This window comes from Equus asinus, chromosome 22 (genome assembly GCF_041296235.1).
Source record: "Equus asinus isolate D_3611 breed Donkey chromosome 22, EquAss-T2T_v2, whole genome shotgun sequence".
NCBI lineage: Eukaryota > Metazoa > Chordata > Mammalia > Perissodactyla > Equidae > Equus > Equus asinus.
The window spans coordinates 30,330,827-30,351,682 of record NC_091811.1 but is presented as its reverse complement, the minus strand read 5'-3'; the positions used below and the strand labels follow the sequence as shown (position 1 = coordinate 30,351,682).

Sequence of the window (20,856 nt, the reverse complement as noted above, 5' to 3'; positions counted from 1 at the left end):
AATATAAACAAAAGATTGCTTCTAATTGCAATAATACAAATAAAAATATTGGTGATAGCCAATGGAGAAAAATCACTTTCAATAGTTTTAATGTTTTAAATTCTTGGTACTACCCCAATTTTTATGAAAATACGAGAGGGTACTGTAATAAAATTTCAATACTACAATAAACCAGTCCTCCAAACATCTGAAAATAAAAACCCTGGACAAACTGTAAATATGTCCCAAATCTAACTGCATAATGACAAGCAAGCAAGAAACTTGAGAATTTACTCTTTGCCATTTGTCCATTAAAGTAACCACCTTATTTTTTTAGACAACAAAACTCAAGTTACACCAAATGGACTGTATTGAAATGAGAAGCTACACCTCAATGGAATAAAAACCAGAGGAAAGGAGGGAAGAATGAGATATAAATACAAAAGAATGTATGGCAAGTCAGCGATCTAAAATAGATTTTAAAAAATCCAAACCTTAAATTTAAGTGAAAAAGGAAGCAGTGATAGAAGTCACAGACAATTTTACTTTGTCTCCAGTTCTCTATCATTTTTTTAAAAATCAGAAATAGTCTTTTACTTTCATTTAAGTGATTCTTAATATGTTTAAGCACTAACTGTGGGGGTAGGGGTGGGTGGAGAATAGACGGGGAGCGAGGATTTAGTTGAATCTAAGTGCAAAAGCAGAAGAAAATGCGAATTTCTTTGATGTCATTTGGGAGAGCGGGGAGGAAGAGCAAGTTTTCTGTCATGCTTATTTCCAAAGTTTTGGCAGAGAATATGACAGAGCACTGACAACATATAGCTTACTAATACTTACATCAATATCGACTTCTTCAGGTCTGTATTTGTATAATGTGCCTCTACATTCATCTTGTGACAGCTATAAGGAAAAATGCCATATAACAACTTTAAAAAAATAATATTTAAAAATATACTTATTTAGTCTACACTTAATATTTAGATTTACATAACAATAACAAAAATGGGATTTTAAGGCTTCTTATGCTCTTAGAAGTTTACTTCAAACACAGATCATTACAAAAGTAGAAGAACATTTCACAGTGATACGGTATGCAAGGTACATAAGAATGATGCTAACTTAGGCTTGTCAAACAAAATAAGCTATTCAAGCAAAATTATATAGCACTTTACATTTTCCATTTGTAAGACACACATTCTTTTAACGAAAAATTGACAAATACAATCATAGCAACTGTGTTGAATCAAATATTCAAATCAGGCATATTTCAACAGTCAAAGCCATCCTTCAAGGTGTACACATAACACACAACTGTGTCTGTGTACACGCAAATGCCAACACGTCTTAGTACAATTTTGTTAACAAAACCTGCAACATACTGCATACATGTACGTAATACATAAACACACATACACAATACAGACTTATCTTGTTCTTCTGTCTTAAGAACTAAAAGATAATGGAGGAAAAGGATGGGTTTAATTGAAAAGAGGAAAATCATTCAAAACCTCATAAAGCTGAAAGCCTGTTATAAACTACGGGTAGTCAAATTCCATAAGTTTATATGTGTTCAATGACACCTTTTATTATACCGTAAGGAATTATTATTCAGTGTAAACATCCTTCCTTCAATTTTTTCCAAATATCTTTTGGTCAAACAAATCCTCATTTCTGACTCTGCTTACCAAGATTTCAGTAGCCCTCCCAGTCAGTTATACCACAGATCACATCACAGCCTCTGCGGGCAGTATTTCACTCTCTCTCCTGTCTTTGGACTTTATATTGAGCGCCAGACAGTAACAAAAACACGGTAGGAAAAATTTAATTGGGGCTCACTGCATGTTTACTAAATGGTACACTTTTTCTCAAAGTGAGGATGGGAGTAACGTATCCCAACTACATTCTAGGTTGGAAAACTAAATTTCATATGTACATATACAAATGCCTAAGAAGGTATAAGCTACAACTATGTATGCCCTCTCTGTAAGAAACTGCTTGACAGTTACATCTTTAGAAGAAGGCATGATTTAAACAGCAGACAACTTTGAATAGATCTAGAAATGTGGGAATTAGGAAGTTAAAAATGTAAGCATTCCAAACATACAATAATAAATCCTAGATTTACGTGTTTCATTTCAAGACATTACTTTCACGTACCTCATGCAAATGAATCTGTGACTATTTAAGGGTATGCACAGTGATTAATAAACCACAAGACTTTCAGAGAAATGAGTATCACATGAAAAATGAATTTAATGGCAAAAGTCACAACACTTATGTACTATTTTAAAATATCCAAGGATCACTATGAATATGTCCTGAGAAGTGTCAACTGTCATTCTGAATTAAAGCACCTAGATCCAAGAAAAGAGTTATACTCCTATCTGAAAAAAAAAAGGGCATGTAGAGCAAGTTTGAAAATGGCTTAGATCCATGATAAAAAATGCAAAACAACACAAAAATTAATTCTTCTCATTTATAAGAAATTAAAGATAGAAAGCCTTTAGCTACTAAATGTCCAAATATACTTTGCTTATTTAATATTTAAAGTTAAATGCAAAACAGCTTTACTAAACCATGGAATGTATAATTTGAATGTAACTAGTGGACAGTGCTACATTTAGATAAAAATATGAATTATATTCTATATCCCAGGGTCAAGAGAAAAAACATTAGTATTTTAAATTGGAAATTTAGTAATCTGTAATAAATATTTAGGATATTGGTATGCTATTTTCATTTAGGAATCTTATTGCACGTTCATTTTCTTATCAGTTAGTATATTATAAAAAAGAAAATGTGTGCTGTGTAGTTATAATTTTAGAATGACACATCCTTATAGCCATATAAACATATTCCACAAGTAAATTAGATTCATTTTTGTTGTGCCTCTATTTTTAGTAGCACTGAAAAATTTATTTAAACCTTCTATCAAGTTATTCAATAAAGATATTCATTATTAGATACCAACTAACAAAAATCCTAAAATAATTAACTTCCCACTATATATTGCTTTTACCTGTCAGAAGAAAAGCATTAAAAAAACCAAGATTATTCTTTAAATAATTAAGCGTTAAGCATGGCCTATTTTCCATTAGTGATAATAATTACTGAAGCTTTTCTTAAGAAAACATGGATATAATTTATTAAAAAAACAATTTCCATCTAGAATAGAAGAACTCTGCTATTTAGTCCTGAATATGAAAATCCTACTAACAGGAAAAATGTAATTTCATGAATATTCTGATTAGCTCAAGTTCTTTATAAAATAACGTTTCATGGCAATACTTTTCTATCGTTTTTCAATTTCATCTTTAGCCAAGAAAACAAAAAAGTTCTGGGCTTGGATGCCTGTGTTTGAAGTCCCTCAGCAACATCAGAACAGTAAATGAAAATGGGCTTTGTAGTTACATAAGCTCGAGCTGTGCTCAGGCTCCAATTTGCAAAGTGTATTATACAAACTTTACTGACTAGATAACATGTGCTGTATTTTATTTAGAAAGTCAGAGCTTTTTCATAATAAAATACCTAATTATTTTTTTTTAAACTAGCTTGGCATTAAGTTGAGACAAAATTACTTTTGTTAATTAAAATTCAACTTTCTGAAGTATCCTGTTTAAGCAGTGGGCTATGTATATATTTTAAAGTATATGAATATATTACAAACACCAAAAAGGATTTTGGGGAACTATTTGATAAAATTAGATACTATCTCCTAAGAGGACTCAAAACTGCTCAAAGGGCTGTAGGTGTTTGCCAATATTAGTATCTTTTAAAATAATTATTTATCAGGTGATTAATGTCACCAACATTAATTATGTTATAAAAACTCTGGCACAAAATGTAATTGTGAAAGGTGGTACAAAGAGTAATAAATGCAGAGGAATTTTTCGACTTGCTCACTTATTTAGCATTTGTTTCGATTCAGTTTTACGTCTTTTTTATTTGACTAATTTTAAGAAAATCACTGCCTAGGTAATTTCTCAGGTGTCCTCTTTCTTCTAAGAAAATGCAAACATGAAGGTCCTCTTGAGAGAAAACCTGAATGGCTATGAAAACACTCTCTTGCCACCGAATTTTCAGCTAAATTTCAGGAACCTATTAACACAGCATTGCAATGCGCCAGCAGAGAGGCAAACTGTAACAGTGTACGATAGAAACTTTCATCAAGATTTTCTTTGGATAAGAACATGATAAGGGAAACCTGGAGAAAAAATAAGGTCTAATTTCAGTTTATGCAAATTTATACCCAGAGTTTATGAAATGTGTCTGACTGTCACTTTTATCCAACAACGAAGCCCTGCAATAATTAAGTACTTTACTAGTGGCTGATGGAAAAAGGACTGCCCAAAGTCTCCCTAGACTTGACTGCATGGACAGTCAACACTCATTACCTGGCAACTGGTCACCCATTTCGTGTCTCGGCATGGCTGCTGACATAGCACACTCAGATCTTCCTGTACTGTACAAATTTTTTTCTTTCAAGTATTAATGTGAGAAAACATACTTATATAAATCTACTGCTCTTTCGGTATTCAAGGTCAATGATGCTATATAAGACCAGTTCCAGATATCTCTACACTTTTGGAAAACCTCCAATTCGAACTTCTGGTGCAACTGAGTAATTTCAATAGCTGTGACTTCTGCATCATCAACCCTGATTACTGATAAATTAAAAAAGAAAAAACAAACCAAACCAAAGAGAAAACCCAGGCTACCCCTCTTACTGAAAACATGAAAAATGTGAAAAATGAAAACATAACCTATTACAACAAAATGCCTTTGATCTCATGTCAATTTAGCATATATAAAATGACAAACTGACAGCTTCAGACACTGAAAAAGGTGTTAATTCCAGAAAAAGTGCTAGGGTTCTCAGTGTGGCATTTTGGAATGGAGTGTCAAGATTCTATAATCTGGTGACCTTAAGAACGACAAGATTCCATTTTCTTTTGGAAAGTAAAGCTGTTTAACTTTAAATATTTAATAATTTCTCTCTTTTTTGCAAATTAAAAACTGTGCTCAATCATATAATATACTTTAAATGTTTTGAAAACTGTGCTCAGAAATAAGTCACCCTCCCACCAGCTGGGTCAATCTCCCAGTTACATGGCCCACGATGCAGACCCCAAGGCGACTAAAGCAAACCAGAAGCCTTTAAAGCCAGTGTGAACTCAAGGTTTCTTTTCACCAGGTGCTTTTAGATATTTTCATCAAAATATATATTCATTTTTCATGTTACGTTAATTTTCTTCTTCTGTATGATTTTTTAAGTATTGGAACAGGTCAGAGGCCACAGAAATTTGAGGGTGTCGAGTGGAAGAAGCTGATGTTGCAAAACACACAGCTAAGAACATTTAGACCATGAAATACAAAAAAACTGGATAGGAATGTATAAAATGACTTCTTTTGCAGATCTGCAGATTAGCAAGGTCCTGAATTAAAGCCAGCCAACTCCATGGCTCATATGTTGAGTTAGGGAAAAGAATGGGGTAAGAATGACTACCTTGATGACTGCATGAGAATGATAAGAATACAGGGAGAAGGTACTCCCCGTATATTAAGGAATGGCTATCTTCAAGTTTTACCATACCATAGTACACAAATTAGATTTCAATAACTCCCATACAAATATAATCTATTCCTAAAACACTGAGCACCGGGGGGTTTGGGGTGGGGGGGCTGCCCCTAAAAGGACAAAAAAAATTTTTTTAAAGTTTCCTCTAAAAATCTGTTATAACGCTTTTAGAGTTAATTAAAATTAACGACAATCTAGTAAAAATTTTGCAAATGTACTGCAGACCTCCAAGTACATATCAATCAAATACTCTGCACAAAAACTTCAGGAAGATGGCACATTTAATATTCAACAGCAAAATGTTCAGCGAAGCCATGCCAAGAATACTGCAGCATCTTGAAAAGCATGGATGAATTGCATTTTTCCAAATAGACATAAAACAAAAAATGGAATAAAAACACTAATGTTATGAGTAACTCTGAGGATAAACCAAAACTGTCACTGAGGGGTTCTGCAGATGATAAAGCAGTATCATTCACTGTCCAAGACCTTACTTGCTGGTACAGTTGGGGTCTTAGCGCCGAGTTCTCAATCAATGTGTGAACCATGGCGATAATAGGTTCATTTTCTTTCATCTATTTCAAATCAGGAGGAGCATACAGCAAACATCAGTTTACAGCACAGCTAGATTTGAAAGACGACACTGTAAATATAGCCTCTACTTTAACATCCTCCTAATAGCGCAGTTGTTCACATTTTACCCCAAGGTTGTACAGATTAAACTTATATAAACCATTTCAAACAAGTATTACATGCTGTAAAATACTTCCGAGGTTATAAAGAAAGCTTACGAATTGCAATATTGCTGCAACTAGGTTTTACTTTATAATTAATATAGTCAATTAATGAATATTTCAACACATATTAGAATAGATGATAAAGCATCATGATTCTAAGAATAAACAACCTATAACCTTAAAAAGAGAAAAATAGCATCATTTGATTTTTTATTCAGTAAAAAGGCTTAAAACGATATTCAGTTCTTTATTAGGTTAATCAGAAAAAAATTTAGTTCTAAGTATTAAAACTGTATAATATAATAATCGATATATCTTGTCACTTAGAAAATCACATATTTATTAAAGTTAATCTCGACAGACATTTATATACATTCTATTTTGGATTTTCTCACAGTATGACACCAAACGTAGAATTATTTTAAGGACACGCAAATTAAAATTTATTTAGCAAAGACTCAGTGTATCTCCCCAGTGCCTAAAAAGGCTGAAACCATGTTTCACATTTCCAGCTATGTTGCACTTAATTACTGCCTCTAGAAAAATATTTGTTTTAGCAGGCTCTCAAATCAAGAGTCATAGCATTCAAAAGACAATCATCATGATATACATAGAGTAAAAGGCCAACAAGGTTTATACCATTTGTAAGCAAACAAGTCTGTTTATAATTGCAATTTGTGACATTTAGTTCACGTAATTTTCACCCTCCATGTTACAGAAAATAAGCATTTCCATCATGGTTAATGAATGCTACTTTACTGATTTAGCTAAATCTACAATAAAAGTTTACTAACATTAAGGTTAACACATAATGTAACTAAAAAATAAATCTTGAAAACTGTATGTCTAGACAATTTCATTTTTAGCCTAGTTACCAACGTTTCATGTCAATAAACCTGTTTTGGTTGTCAAATTAGAAACCTCTTGTGACTGGTTTATTCTACTTTTAAAAAGTTTTATTCAAGCTAAATAATTTATTTTTTATTTTTATTAAAGATTTTTTTCCCTGCTTTTTCTCCCCAAATCTCCCCAGTACATAGTTGTATATTTTCTAGTTGTGGGTCCTTGCAGTTGTGGCATGTGGGATGCCGCCTCAGCATGGCCTGACCAGCGGTGCCATGTCTGCACCTGGGATCTGAACCGGTGAAACCCTGGGCTGCCAAAGCAGAGCGCGTGAACTTAACCACTCAGCTATGGGGCCGGCCCCTAAATAATTTATTCTAAAATCTACACATCTACATATTAAACTCAAACTCCTCCCCGCCAATGTTATCCAATAAGGGCCCAAGCCATTTATAGGTGACATTGCACATGGGACACAAATGTGTTGATATGCAGTACAGGATAAATTTTTTTAGGGTTGGAAAGTAACTTATAAATAGACAACTATAGATATAAGTTTTTCTCGAGGAGAAAAAAAGCTTTTATTACAGAAATTTAAGACTCCTGTGTTTTAAAGCACCCTCTATGTTTTAGGGAATGCCAGTTATTTTATCTTAATCAAATGTTCATCCTGGAATAAACTATAACTGCCTTTTGTTTTGGCTTAATCATTTGACCGCACTGATACACACTTCCCATAATACAAGTAGCTTAAGTCTCTATCCATTTTTAGCACCAACATTAATTTGCAAAGCCACCTCATCTATACACGCTAACATTACTGGGGGTTGAGGGGAGGTCAGGAGCATGAATTTTTACGAAATAATGGAGATCAGATAGTATCCAAAGGTAAAGGATACTCAAGATCAAACTGAAATTGCCCGTGGAGTCTTGGAAATCTGGCACCATAAATGGGCCTCTGTGTCAAATGGCTAGGTCTGTCGATGCGGCGCACACCTGTAAGTGCAGCTTCAGTGTGGCACAGACTAATGACTAATGTTCATACTCTAGGCCTGAGGAATGTACTTTAAAAAGTATTTTATTTATTTATTTATTTATTAAAAAAGATTTTATTTTTTTCCTTTTTCTCCCCAAAGCCCCCCGGTACATAGTTGTGTATTTTTTGTTGTTGGTGCTTCTAGTTGTGGCATGTGGGATGCCGCCTCAGCATGGCTTGATGAGCGGTGCTGTGTCCACACCCAGGATTCGAACAGGCGAAACCCTGGGCCGCTGAAGCAGAGCATGCGAACCTAACCACTCGGCCATGGGGCTGGCCCTTAAAAAAGTATTTTAAAAGGGAGAAGGGACAATATGGTTTCTGCAGAAGGATAATCACGCCTGATTTATTTAGTGGAATACTTTGAGAGGGTCAATATGCACATGTATACAGGGACACAATGCTTGTGATTTAAAAATGCTTTGTTTAATTTACATGTCAAAGACCGTTAAATATTAAGTCACTGAGAAGGGATCTCTGCAAGAAGAAACTGACTTAGAAAAACTAAAAGCCAAAAAAAAATATATATATATATATATTTTTTTTGGTGAGGAAGATTGGCCCTGACCTAACATCCACTGCCAAACCTCTTTTTTTTGCTTGAGGAAGATTAGCCCTGAGCTAACATCTGTGCCAGTCTCCCTCTATTTTGTATGTGGGATGCTGCCACAGCGTGTCTTGTTGAGCGGTGCTAGGTCTGCACCCGGGATCCGAACTTGTGAACCCCAGGCCGCCGAAGTGGAGCATGTGAACTTAACCACTATGCCATTGGGCTGGCCCCTAAAATAATACTGAAAGTATACAAACTCCAGTGTCTCTGAGATCACTTCTGGAACGATTTTTCATTATGAGAAATTTCACACATACCTAACAAATCCTAGAATACTAAAATTTGAAGGCATCTCTGGAAGCTGACAATTTAGTAAAACAAAGGAATGAAAAATGTTAGCAATTATTTTGAATTGTGGGACTGTGGATAATTTTGTTTCTTTCTCTATGCTTCTCTACATTTCCCACATTTTCTCCACTGAGTAGATACTGCTTTTCTAACATAAAAAAAGTTATTAGAGAGACAAGGATAAAAATATATGCCTGAAATAAACTAAATTAATAAAACAACTATATTCTCTGGCAAATACTTGGTGACACAAGAGGCTAAGAGAAAGTTTTAGCACCAGGTGTTCATAGCGTGTTCAAGGCTGGGAGTTAAGCCTGCTGGAGTCGTTCAGGGCAGAGAGGCCCTCCCTCATCCAGAGAAGTGTTCTCACACAGCCTTTACTCTGTCTTATGATCTGTATCCACATCAGAAATTTATTGGAAGGAATGTTAATTAATTAAGAAAAGCAAGCTACCCAATGCATTTGGAAATACGTATAACTATCTTACAATACCATTTTTCTTTTTCTTACTGGCTACTTCAGAAATCAAAGTTCAAGTTTATTTAGACCAGGGGTTCTGAACCCACACCAGAATCACTCAAGGAGCCTGCAAAGACTACAGACACTGATTCCCAGATAATTCTGATGTGCAACTTGAGAATCTCTGACGGAGACAATATCATTAAACACGATCACAGGCTGGCCTGAAGATCCCTTTGGCAGAACCATGATGTTCTCCAGGTGTTAAAGTAAGCTAAATGCAACTTGATAATGGTGAGTGTTCTTCAGCTCACATACTCCTGGGAATCTCATTTTACTCAAGTTGGAGAAATGGGATAGGACTATACATGGAAAGGCAGAAGCAGTGGGACCACTTCAGAATTCCCTTGGGCATCATACCCACTAAGCCCGGGCTCTGAGGATGAGTAGTAGTGGGCTATAAGAATGACCTGTGCAGGCTGAGTGGTCCTGTATCTGGTGGCTCTCTCCCTGCACATGGCCTCCTGCACATGGCCTGCGACAGCTGAAGCCAACTAAACACAATAATCAGGATGCCATACAATGGGAGTTTGTCCCTATTAAAAAGTTTCAACGATCTGAGGACAACTTCACTCCTTCCAGATTTACTGATTGGAAATACTAGATCTATCTTATCTCCAGAGTTACCCTAGAAATAGGCTAGTGGTTCCTTTCACTAAACCATCACATATATATTTTTTAATCCTTAGAAACTGTCTTGTTCCTGTATCTCACACTGAAACAGCACATTCCATCTGGCTTTTGCTATGTAAACTTCATAATAGCTTTTGAATTACAGCAGTAAACTAGGAGCTAAAAAGAAAAAAACACATCTAATGCTCCATGAGCACCTTGGAATTTTGTGCTTAAGTTCTTTAAAAAAAAAAAAAGGGCACACCCAGCAATTCTCTTCTGGTTTGAAGACAAGAACCCTAGACAGCATTATGATGGTGGTGTTAATAGCTGACATATTTTGGTTTAAGGAATGAGAGCAATAGAAAGAGCAAGAGAAACGTCTAATCAGTACATGGAGGATGTTTAATAACTTACTTGAAAATGAGCTAAATGCTTTGCTTCCTGCTTTCATTGCTTCTTTGAAGTAACAGGTATTATAGGGTTAGGTTTCAGTTAATTGCTAAATGATAAAGCTATTATATAAAAAGCCCATCATTTTATAATAGTAAAAATAACAATGTATGATTCAGGCATTACATTATTTTCATAATTTACTTCAGCAATAAATAAGAAAATGTAAGTGGAAACATCTTGGAAATACACTTAGGTAATGCCAATGTATTTCTCTTTACAACAAAAACACGTATTTTTACTTGACATTTGTAAGTCCAAAACTACTTAGAAAATCTGATACTCACTCTGGCCTCTTTCTCAGTTTTGGGGTATGTTGGGCTAATATGAATATAGAGCATCTTTTGATGATTCTGTCAGAAATATGTTGATTTAAAAACCCATCATGAAAAAAATTATTCAACACGATTCTGTGTAACTACGTCATACTTGCTAGGATCTTGAGCAGAACTTCCCACTGACTCCTGCGGGCTGGGAACGGGTTACAGGTGTGTGGAGACAGGGACTACCTCAGTCCTCAGGGGGCCTAACATGTTTCTGACGGCATCTCCAGTTATTTTCAAAGCACTGCACAAACATCGTCACTTTCTATGTGTGCCTTACATGGAAAAGATTAGAAAGCACTAGGATAATATTTCTGTTTCAGAAAAACTAGACATTGTTTCTTTCTTTGGTGTTCCTTGTGATTATTTATCTCAGCAGTTCTCAAACCTGACTGGGAAAAAAAACAAATCTCCTTGGAGATTTTAAAACATGTGCAGGGCTTGGCGGCTGCTGGCAATTCTGACTGAAGCCTCGGGGACAGAGGGCCTTGAGTACTGTTTTTGTCTTTCTAAAGGTCCCCTGGTAGTTAGGACAGGAAATCAGGCTTCAGAAGCATCCAGCCTGGCACTAATTCGATCTCACTAATAAGGAATTTTTCAAAGTCCTGACAGATCAGTGCTAAATGCTGGTCAAGATACCTGTACGACTAAGAAATGATGAAAAATTTCAAACGCATTATCTAAACACAAGTATTGCATCTAGATTAAAACATTCTCTTGTCTTTGCATGAGATATGGCATTAAGAGACTTAACCCCTTTTAAAGCAATCAACTGATTCTCCTTATTAAGAATATGAGTGGACTCTTTTTCTTTTTTTTAAATGGGAACATCATATTTTTTTTTTAAAGATTTTATTTTTCCTTTCTCTCCCCAAAGGCCTCCGGTACATAGTTGTATATTTTTAGTTGTGGGTCCTTCTACTTGTGGCATGTGGGACACCACCTCAGCATGGCCTGATGAGCGGTGCCCTGTCTGCGCCCAGGATCCAAACCGGCGAGACCCTGGGCTGCTGAAGCAGAGTGCGAGAACTTAACCACTCAGCCACAGGGCCGGCCCCATGAGTGAACTCATTTTAATCACTGGGGATCTGGAATGTTAGTCAGGAATCCAATTTCCAATTGCCAGTTGTTCTATTATTCTAGCAAATTCTAAATATTGGTTTCAAAGTCTCTATTTGTATAGAAATTAGACCAGCTATGAATGCAGAAGGAACAGGATATTCTAACTCATGAGCTAAATGCTCCTGAAAAGAATTTTTTTGGGGGAGAGGGGCTGGATGGAGAAAGATTAGCAGCGAGCAGAGCCAAGACGGTCATTGGTATAATTTATTCTTGGAAAACCTTAATTCTCCAATCTTCCTTTAAGTATAAGAAGTGGTTAAGTAGTGGCTTAACTGCTCTTTAAAGAGTTTAAATAATAAACCATCTAGAACAGTGTTGTCCAATAGAACTTTCTGTGATGATGGAAGTGTCGTATATTGCTGTGGTCCAGTCCTGTAGCCATTAGCCACACGTGGCTCTTCAGCCCTTGGAATGTGGCTACTGTGGCTGAGGAAAAGAATTTTACTTTTATAAAAAATGTAACTGATTTAAATGTAAATTTTAAAACATATGGCTAGTAGCTTTCATATTAGACAGAAGCTCTAGAAGCTCTAAACCAATAAAGTTAAGCATAATTTTTCCCTTGATCTGGATCTTATTGCCAGCAGAGGAAAACATTTGCTCAAGCTCTGTCTTGTAACTGAGTTTTCTTGAGTCTGAATTCTGCGCCAACAGCTTCCTCCTTTCTTTGAGAGAGAAGGCTGGATGATCTCTATCTCCCCTGCAGAGCTTTTGTTCTCACTGATAACCAATGAGAAGACCCATTTCTGTGCTGTTATTTTCCATTTAAATGGAAAATGGGCTTTTCCCCGAGTTCTTAATGACTTCTTAGGAAAAGAATTTTTAATTTGGGAATCTGTCTTAACAATAGCAAAAAACCCTAATAGCCTAATCACTGAAGAATCCATTTCTCAAGAATGTCCTCCTGTGTCTAGATCAATAAACTCTTAAGATGTGTGGCAAAACTAAAAAGCTAAAGAATTTGACATGCCTAGGGTGAAGCTTTGAGGAATGCGGGGGTCTTTATCAACAGGTCATTTAGATAATGACAATGTAAATGCCTTCCCCTCTCACTCTAGGCACATCTGAAAGTCCAAGAAGCTGAGATTGAAGGGTATGACTACCTATTGAAACGACTCATTGTTTAACAGGGAGCAGGGAAATCTGAAGTGACTTTTTTAATAGAAGAATGTAAATAAGTCTCTTTATAACTGATGGGGCAAAGTCTCGAGGGCTATTCCTTGGGAAATTTTAAAGCGCTCTGAATAAACTGTCCACGCTATACATGTTTTCTAAAAGTAAAACTTTGGGGAAAAATTACTATTGTTATATATTTAGAAGGGAGAAAGATTCAAAAAAGAAAAAAGAATGACAAATTGGAACACTAACACAGGAGTCAAACGTACCAGGAAATAAAAGCATTTCTAAACTGGCCGATGCAGTACACACTGGCTTCAGGAATACTGATAAGGTCCATTTACTGAAAAACATTATGGAAATACCCTGAAGCCAGCAGAAAAATCAGGGTAACCTCTATACTCACAACCTCATTTAAATTGCTGAATTTTTAAAGCCACCAATTTGATATATGTATACATACCTGTGGTATATTTTGAGGAAAACTTTGAAGGTCTAGGCCAATGTCTTTGCAAATAATTTACTTATATAATTTACTCACAGTGAGTTTCACTCTTTTTCATCCAAGGGTCTTTTAAGTACTTTTTTAAAAATCAAAATCCTTTTGGCTACAGGATGAACTTTATAGAGTTGATTTTTAACTTCAGTGGTTTAATCTCTTTTCCTTGTACAACCACCTTTTCTTAACCATTGTTCCTTTAACCTCAAGTAATATGTATTACCTGATGCTACCATCTTTATTCCTGGCATCCAAAGGCAACAGGAAATAGTAAAAGAACTCAAAATACACTGTCTACATATGCTTTATTGTGGATATAACATTTGAAATGGTCACATTTTTCTCTTCTTTGCAAGTATTTTAACGATACCATTTTAAAGGGACAAAACATCCCTTACACCTCTTTGAGTAAAAAAGGTATCTGTTAATTAAAATATCTTCTAGATACAAGGATCTGGGTTTTACTGACAGCAATTGTATTATTCCTGAGTTATAATTAGCGCTAAGTAGTAGAATTCCTACCATTGACTCAAAGATTTATCAGCTTATGTTTTAACTACATAATGACACCCTTAGGTCAATCCGAGAAATGTTTCTGGCATCTATGCTCAACTTTATTTCCTTCCTGGGCTTTGAAAATCATTTAAGAATTCCACTTTGTAAGCACTAACATCCTGCCTTGCACTGAGCTCCATAAATCTCTGCTGAATGAACTTTCTGAAAAATATATAAAAAGAAAACAGAAACAAAAGCTACAGTAATTGGGCTACAAAAACACTCGCTTTTTGTAAATACAGAATAGAACCGTATAAATATTATGCATTTTAGGCAGCGTGGAGAAATTTTGTTTTCATTTTTCTATCTTACTGGATAGGAGAATGAATAGAACATAACTAGAGCTGATATTCTCTGGCTAACAAAAATCAGCAACCTGAAACAGGACTACTCTAAGCGTAAGAATGGCTCGATTCATTCTGAAGGAAGTCAAAACAGAGTTTTTAAAAAGGGAAAGCAAATTCATTAATACAAGGTATTTATCCTAGCTTGGTGCTTCTGGACAAGCCGTTAAACCTGACTGCATGGGGCTAAAGGGAACGGGCCCACGTGCTGCAGAGGCTGTGGAAGAGAAGCCAGTGGGATTCTGCATTTGATGGAGCTCTGTAAACTGTAGAGCGATACGAAGCTGTTAGGACGGAAAGGCACTGAGCAGGTGCGTGGTGTAGAGGATGGGAGCACTTCTGGAGTTATCTGAGAAACAATGAGTCGTCGGCTTTCTTAGAGAAAAGGGTTTACAGGGCAGGAAGTGTCCCACAGGTTGAGGTGGTGATACAGGGAGGGCTTCAAGGACAAACTAAAAAGAGATCTTATTTTGTAGGGAACAGGGAGTTTGTGGAATTTCCTGAGTTGGCTGAAAGACATAATGTGGCAGATGCTTTCAGCGTTGCCAAGATTTGGCGACTAAATGGTAATAAGGAGCTTAGTGCCTATAAGGTGTTATGGGGGCCTCTATCATCCTGACTAAACACCATGCAGATATTGTATATTCAGCTAAAATAATCTGTTCAGAAAGTTCTATAGAATCCCACGATCTTCCTGTTTTCAGTAAAACTATTTTCAAAGTAATTTTAACTCCAGTTTCAAGGTGTTTTTTGTTTGTTTGTTTTGTTTTGAGGAAGATTAGCCCTGAGTTAACATCTGCTGCCAACCCTCCTCTTTATGCTGAGGAAGCCTGGCCCTGAGCTAAGATCCGTGCCCATCTTCCTCTACTTTATATGTGGGACGCCTACCACAGCATGGAGTGCCAAGTGGTGCCGTGTCCGCATCTGAGTCCTGAACCGCTGAACCCCGGGATGCCGAGAAGCGGAACATGTGCACTTAACCACTGCACCACCGGGCCGGCCCCCTCAAGGTATTTTTAACTTTACTTTGTGCTGGTGTTGGGCAGATGAAATATTAGGAGAAGGTACCACAACTCCAGGAGGCTGCCTGACTTAATTCTGCTATTTTGTAAATTTGAGTGGTGGAACATGAGGCAGGATGCCAAGGATTGTCATATCTTGGGCCCTCCCAGGTAGTCTGCCATTTGTTTTTCTTTTCATCCACCAGAGAATCAGGCTGAAAGACTGGTGTCAGGCTGTCCTGGCCACAGCTGGAGGAGGAGACTGGGTCTCACTTTCCTCTCTTCCTGTTTGGGCTTAAACCACTTCAAGTTCTGGGGCTAAGCAAACATGTAAGCAAAGGTCCTGATCCTTCTCAAAGCCCAGTGAGCCCTGCCCCAAGGATGATGAGCTACTAAACGTTTGCTCCATCAGGGAGTTTAAAGGTGACCGATACCTTGAACCATTTTGGCTTTTAGTTTTCTGGTCAGGGAATTGAGGGATAAAATGACAACCTTAATTTTGGACGTGTTAGGGAATGTACCGAAGGCAGAACTTTCAAATGGGGATATCTATAAGCAACTAGAAATACCTAACTGAAACCACAGAGAGATGTGTTTTAGATACCTTTTGTGCACCTCTCCACATCCTATTAGCCTATCTTTTGTTTCAGCTCTTGCTGAGCCAACCATTTTGTGTACAGGACCCACTGGGCACTCATAACCTCAGTGTACTGGAGAGTTAGTCTCAAGGGGCAACCCCTGGTCAATGGAGGATGGGAACCAGTACAAAAGCTTCCCTCTTCTGTTGTTCATTTGGGTAATTCTGCAGTGCTCCTATTCATTTGTCAACAAGTATCAGTCAGACAAGGCTCAAGTTGCCTGTGGCAGTTGATAATATATTCCCTCCTTCCTTGCTCACTTTCTACTCCTATACCTTGGTAGCACTTCCCAAAGTAAACTTCCTGCAAACAAGCTCAAATCAAGGAAGCCCACATCACATGCTCTGCTTTCCAGGAGAAACACCCAGGGCTAGAGATGAAGAGCAGCAAGGAGACGACTAGTAAAATGATGAGTAGACGAAGGTCCAGAAGAGAGAACACCAAGAAACAGGGAACCTCCCTGGTTAGCGTTGAGATGGGTGAAAACAGTTAGCAAACGAGACTGATTAATTACTAGTGAGAAATAGAGGAACCACGATAACAATGTGTAAGCACTGGATAGGCCAAGAGATCAGAGTATTAACACACGTATATTAAGTCTTTCCACATTCTAAATTGGAATCTACCCACTGTCCATTTATTTAGTCTTCTTAGAGTTCTGCTCTTATAATGTCATATCCTGGTTTAGAATTTTCTGGGTGTCATCTCCCTCTCCCTACTACTTCTATGATCAAATATGCAGATGAAAGGAGAGACAGGAAAAGAAAAAAGGAGAAATGAGGTGCGAGGAAGAGAGACAGGATTGCAACGGGGTCGCTCTTAATAGCAAGGTATAAGAAAATACACATGTTCTGTACCTTCTAACGAGTTTGGGTTAGTAAGTGTTAAATAACCTACTTTCAATTTTCCAGGTTCCTTAGGTTGCTTTCTCCAAATGCCTATTCTATATCCCCTAGAAACATTACCTCTTGGAGCTCTCAATCATCCCTAAAAATAGAAGCTCCAGGACCCCCTGAAATATTAGAGAAAATGGGGTCTTGCTTAACAGCTCAACAGAATGAAGTTGCTGAACTGACACGAACAATGAAAGCCATCAAGAATCTTTTCAATCATCTTGTTAGTGTTTCTTCCCTTATAGGGAAGCTGTCTTTCATGAACGCAAAGAACAAAATGCAGAAAAGTGCTCTCGGATCTTTACCTTGAATGGTTTCAGTACCAATTACATACACCCAGTTAACTGTTCCTTTTTACATTTCCCTTGGCATAAGTGTGTTAAAAAGTGGTCAGAGTTGCTGTCTGCATGGAGTTTTTTCATTGTGGTTTCTCGAAAGGATATAGAAAGCATACTGATGAGGAATGTCCACAGCAACCAGTGGTAGAATATCAGACTTTCCCAAAAGTCACTAGTAGTTTTAGTACACAGTTCATAAAATATTAATATTTATAAAAAGAATTGCATCATAAAATCTGAATGCTACTAAACTTTTGCAAATTAGAAAGTTAAGCTTACTTTTAAAGATGTTTTAGAAGTTAGTATTAAGCAAAAATAATTTTATCCTCCCGCAAGCATTTGATAATACTTTGAAAAAATGTACTGATAAAACAAGATAGAAGAATTTAGCTACTGACTTTTGCAAACCTTAAATATTTTCATGCAAGAAGGAACACCATAGGTGTGCCTGAGCTAGATTTTTCTTTCATTATACTACGGCAAACTGGTTTGCCATGAGAAACTTTCAGCTTCTCTCTGAGATTTGAGGATATGATCCTTTAGCCATCTGGTGTTAAAGAACATACTATTTGATGCTATATTCAGAAATGACTTCAGTGTTCTAGCTGGGGGTAGATAGCTCCATCTGGGCAGAGACGAATGAATTTTATTAAATTATCATAGCAGAGGCATATTCTTTTCACAAAGAACTTTTGAGTACATTGGGAACAGACAATCCCAATGTAAGTGTGGCTGACTGAGGTTACGTCCCTTCCTTTCTCGTTCTCATGCAGACATTTTTGATGCCATTAACTATAGCGACTCTTGAAGGGAGAGTGCTAAAGGCAGAATGTCATAATTTTAGGGATGAATTGTGAAAGCACATTCATGTTACAATGCCACTCTGTATTTAAAAGATGAAAAAAATACCTCCTGCAGTACTAGTGCAAGTAAAGCTCAGATCTGTAGAAGTCAAACTCCATTTACTGTAGCGGGTATTCTCAAAGGGGGAGGCCGGTTACTGGAGTGGTATCATCTGGGGGCAGTTAGAAAAGAGGGTTGGTCTATGTTTAGTTTATCCACAAGGGGGCAGCATGCTCACAACCATCGGTCCCTACCTACACAGCTCTTAGCTTCACTTCCTAGCATCTCTTTTCCTTTTATCATTGCTTACAGGGAAAGCTGGCAGGAAGGTTTTAGGAAGAAGGCAAAGGGAACGTCATCTAAATTCCCTCATAAGTGTTCTTCAATCACTAATAGGGAGCATTAGGAAGAAAGAGCAAGTGAGGCAGAAAGACACAAATGGAGGCAAGAGCTAAAGTGGGCTGGGGAAAACAGACGAAGGGATGGGAATATGTTCTAATTTCCTCACTCTTATTAATCCTCCCTTCATGACTGATCAAAAAAGGCTCCAACTTTTGTTCCATCTCTTCATCCGGGGAGAGGCCTCACCTAGTTTCTCTCTTTAGCTCCTGGTCTAGTTTCTAAAATCTCAACTTCATTCCTTTGCTTGATCCAACCAGTCCTGCTTTAGGCAACAGGAGCCAAGAACTAGACACCAAGGGATGTCCTTATAAGTGACAAGATTAAGAAACTCGAAGTCCCTACTCCCAGTGTTAGATCTGCTGAAGAAGATACGTATGTTCCTAAGATGCTGGGTTGGCGCTCTGAACACATTTTCTGCGAGAGATGTTTTCCCTAATACAGTTAGGGTGTATGATACTGTTAGTCCAGTTTTTAGGTATATTACTGGGCTAAATACAGTCTTTTATGGCCTAATTTGGGACTCTAACCACCAGGGGTGCTATTAAAAACAATCACCAGTAATGGTATAGGAACCAAACCAACCAGGATGCCCTTTCTGTGTCTTACAGCTGACTATCCAGATGGTCGACTACAATAAACTATGAAAACTTGTTACTCCAGTTTCAAACAAATGATTTACATTTGGCGCTACAGAAACATTAGGAACTCCTAATCATCAAATACTTTTCCAGGAGGGCCACATAGTTCTAAAACTCATGCTCAATCTGGCCTGTTCTGAGAAGAAAGGAAAATATATCAAGATATTCTCTTTTCCCTCACTTTCAAAGAACTGTAAGACACTCCATTCTTCAGAGGAGGAGATGCCATTACCATTGCTGATAATCTCGAATTTTCTTCCAACTTCCTGGCAAGTACAGAGCCATTGCAAGATTCTACTTATGGCTTTCCTCCCTCTCTCCTCTATATTCTGCTAGGCAGAGGAACAAACCAGGAAAAAGCTACTAAGCGTTAAGCCCATTCCATAGAAATATTTTAGGATGAAATTTGCAAGTTTCATTTAAACTGTAATCAAAAGTTTCTCTAATATTCAGTGATAATTAAGCTGAATGAGAAGAAAATGAGTTACTGATGTTACATATTTATTCATTTGCTAAATAAAATCTGGATGAGGTATATAAATTATCCAGTTAGGACTGTTTTTGTTCACAGGTTATACTTTGGGGTTTTCTATCTTAAAATTCACAAAAACGACAAATAAACCTAGTCTAGTCTTAATAACTGTAGACTTTGAGCCGTCTACTAACTGGGCTATAAGAGCATAAACCAACAATAACAGCATACTTCAAAATGAAATAAAAAAGAGAAGAAAATTCTACCATATGATTAGCCTTGTTTTTGCTATTTTAAAAAACACTTCAGTACATGACTTGTGCTCATATGGTGATAATTAGAAACCAAATTATATTGCTCCAAGTCAAGATTTTTGGATTGACTGTATATAAGTAAATCTTCAGAATTTCAGATAAGCCATTTTCATTTTTTATTTGTTATAAGCATTCCAGTAATATCAGAAATGAATTTACCTCTGAAGCAACTCAGAGACAACCCTTTGTTCCTATTCCTCATGAACAGTGATAGGGACTAAGAGATTTTAAATCAAGTAAAAATTTTCTTTTGACTACTGTGGAACCTGACAAGGGGTACGAGGAAGATTACGTTTTGTTGCTGGCCTTAGGTTATTCTGATGATTTATTTGAGCAAGTGGAATAAATGCCGAAAGTGAGTTATCAATTAGTACATATTCATTTGGTATGAAATATAGCGTAAAATGTGACCACAGCCTTTTCCTTTGACTTTCAGATTTTAAAATCTACTTTCCAATTTGTAGTTATAAAACTGATGAATCAATTTATAAATCCAGGCAACCAATAATGCCTATAAAAACAACAGACTTGGTAATCTAAAATAGGTTACTGGCAGTAACAAGATTAAAAGCTGGAAATGTTTGAGCTGGATGAAAAGTTTCACTGAAATTCAAAATTAGCAAGAATTCTTTTTATATTATTTAATAACCTTACTACTGATATAAAATATAGGACAGTCCAAAAGTAAATATTTCATTTATA

General features: G+C 36.7%; 1 protein-coding gene across 28 annotated transcripts in view; it reads right to left on the bottom strand.

Moving 5' to 3' along the window:
* The window catches only part of PLEKHA5 (pleckstrin homology domain containing A5), a 230,397-nt gene that overhangs the window by 37,641 nt on the left and 171,900 nt on the right, over positions 1-20,856 (bottom strand). For 12 of the 28 annotated variants that reach the window (XR_011497063.1, XR_011497066.1, XR_011497064.1 and 9 more), the window contains 3 exons: positions 6,052-6,132; positions 1,393-1,428; positions 817-879 (listed from right to left, as the gene is read on the bottom strand). Coding sequence is in view for 22 of the 28 variants with exons in the window: in XM_044775196.2 (XP_044631131.1) it covers positions 817-879; positions 1,393-1,428; positions 6,052-6,132 (180 nt within the window). In the remaining 6 variants the exon portion in view is untranslated. Of the gene's footprint in view, positions 1-816; positions 880-1,392; positions 1,429-6,051; positions 6,182-20,856 lie in introns of those variants that run through there. The other 16 variants (XR_011497065.1, XR_011497067.1, XM_070494804.1 and 13 more) reach the window with 3 other exon arrangements.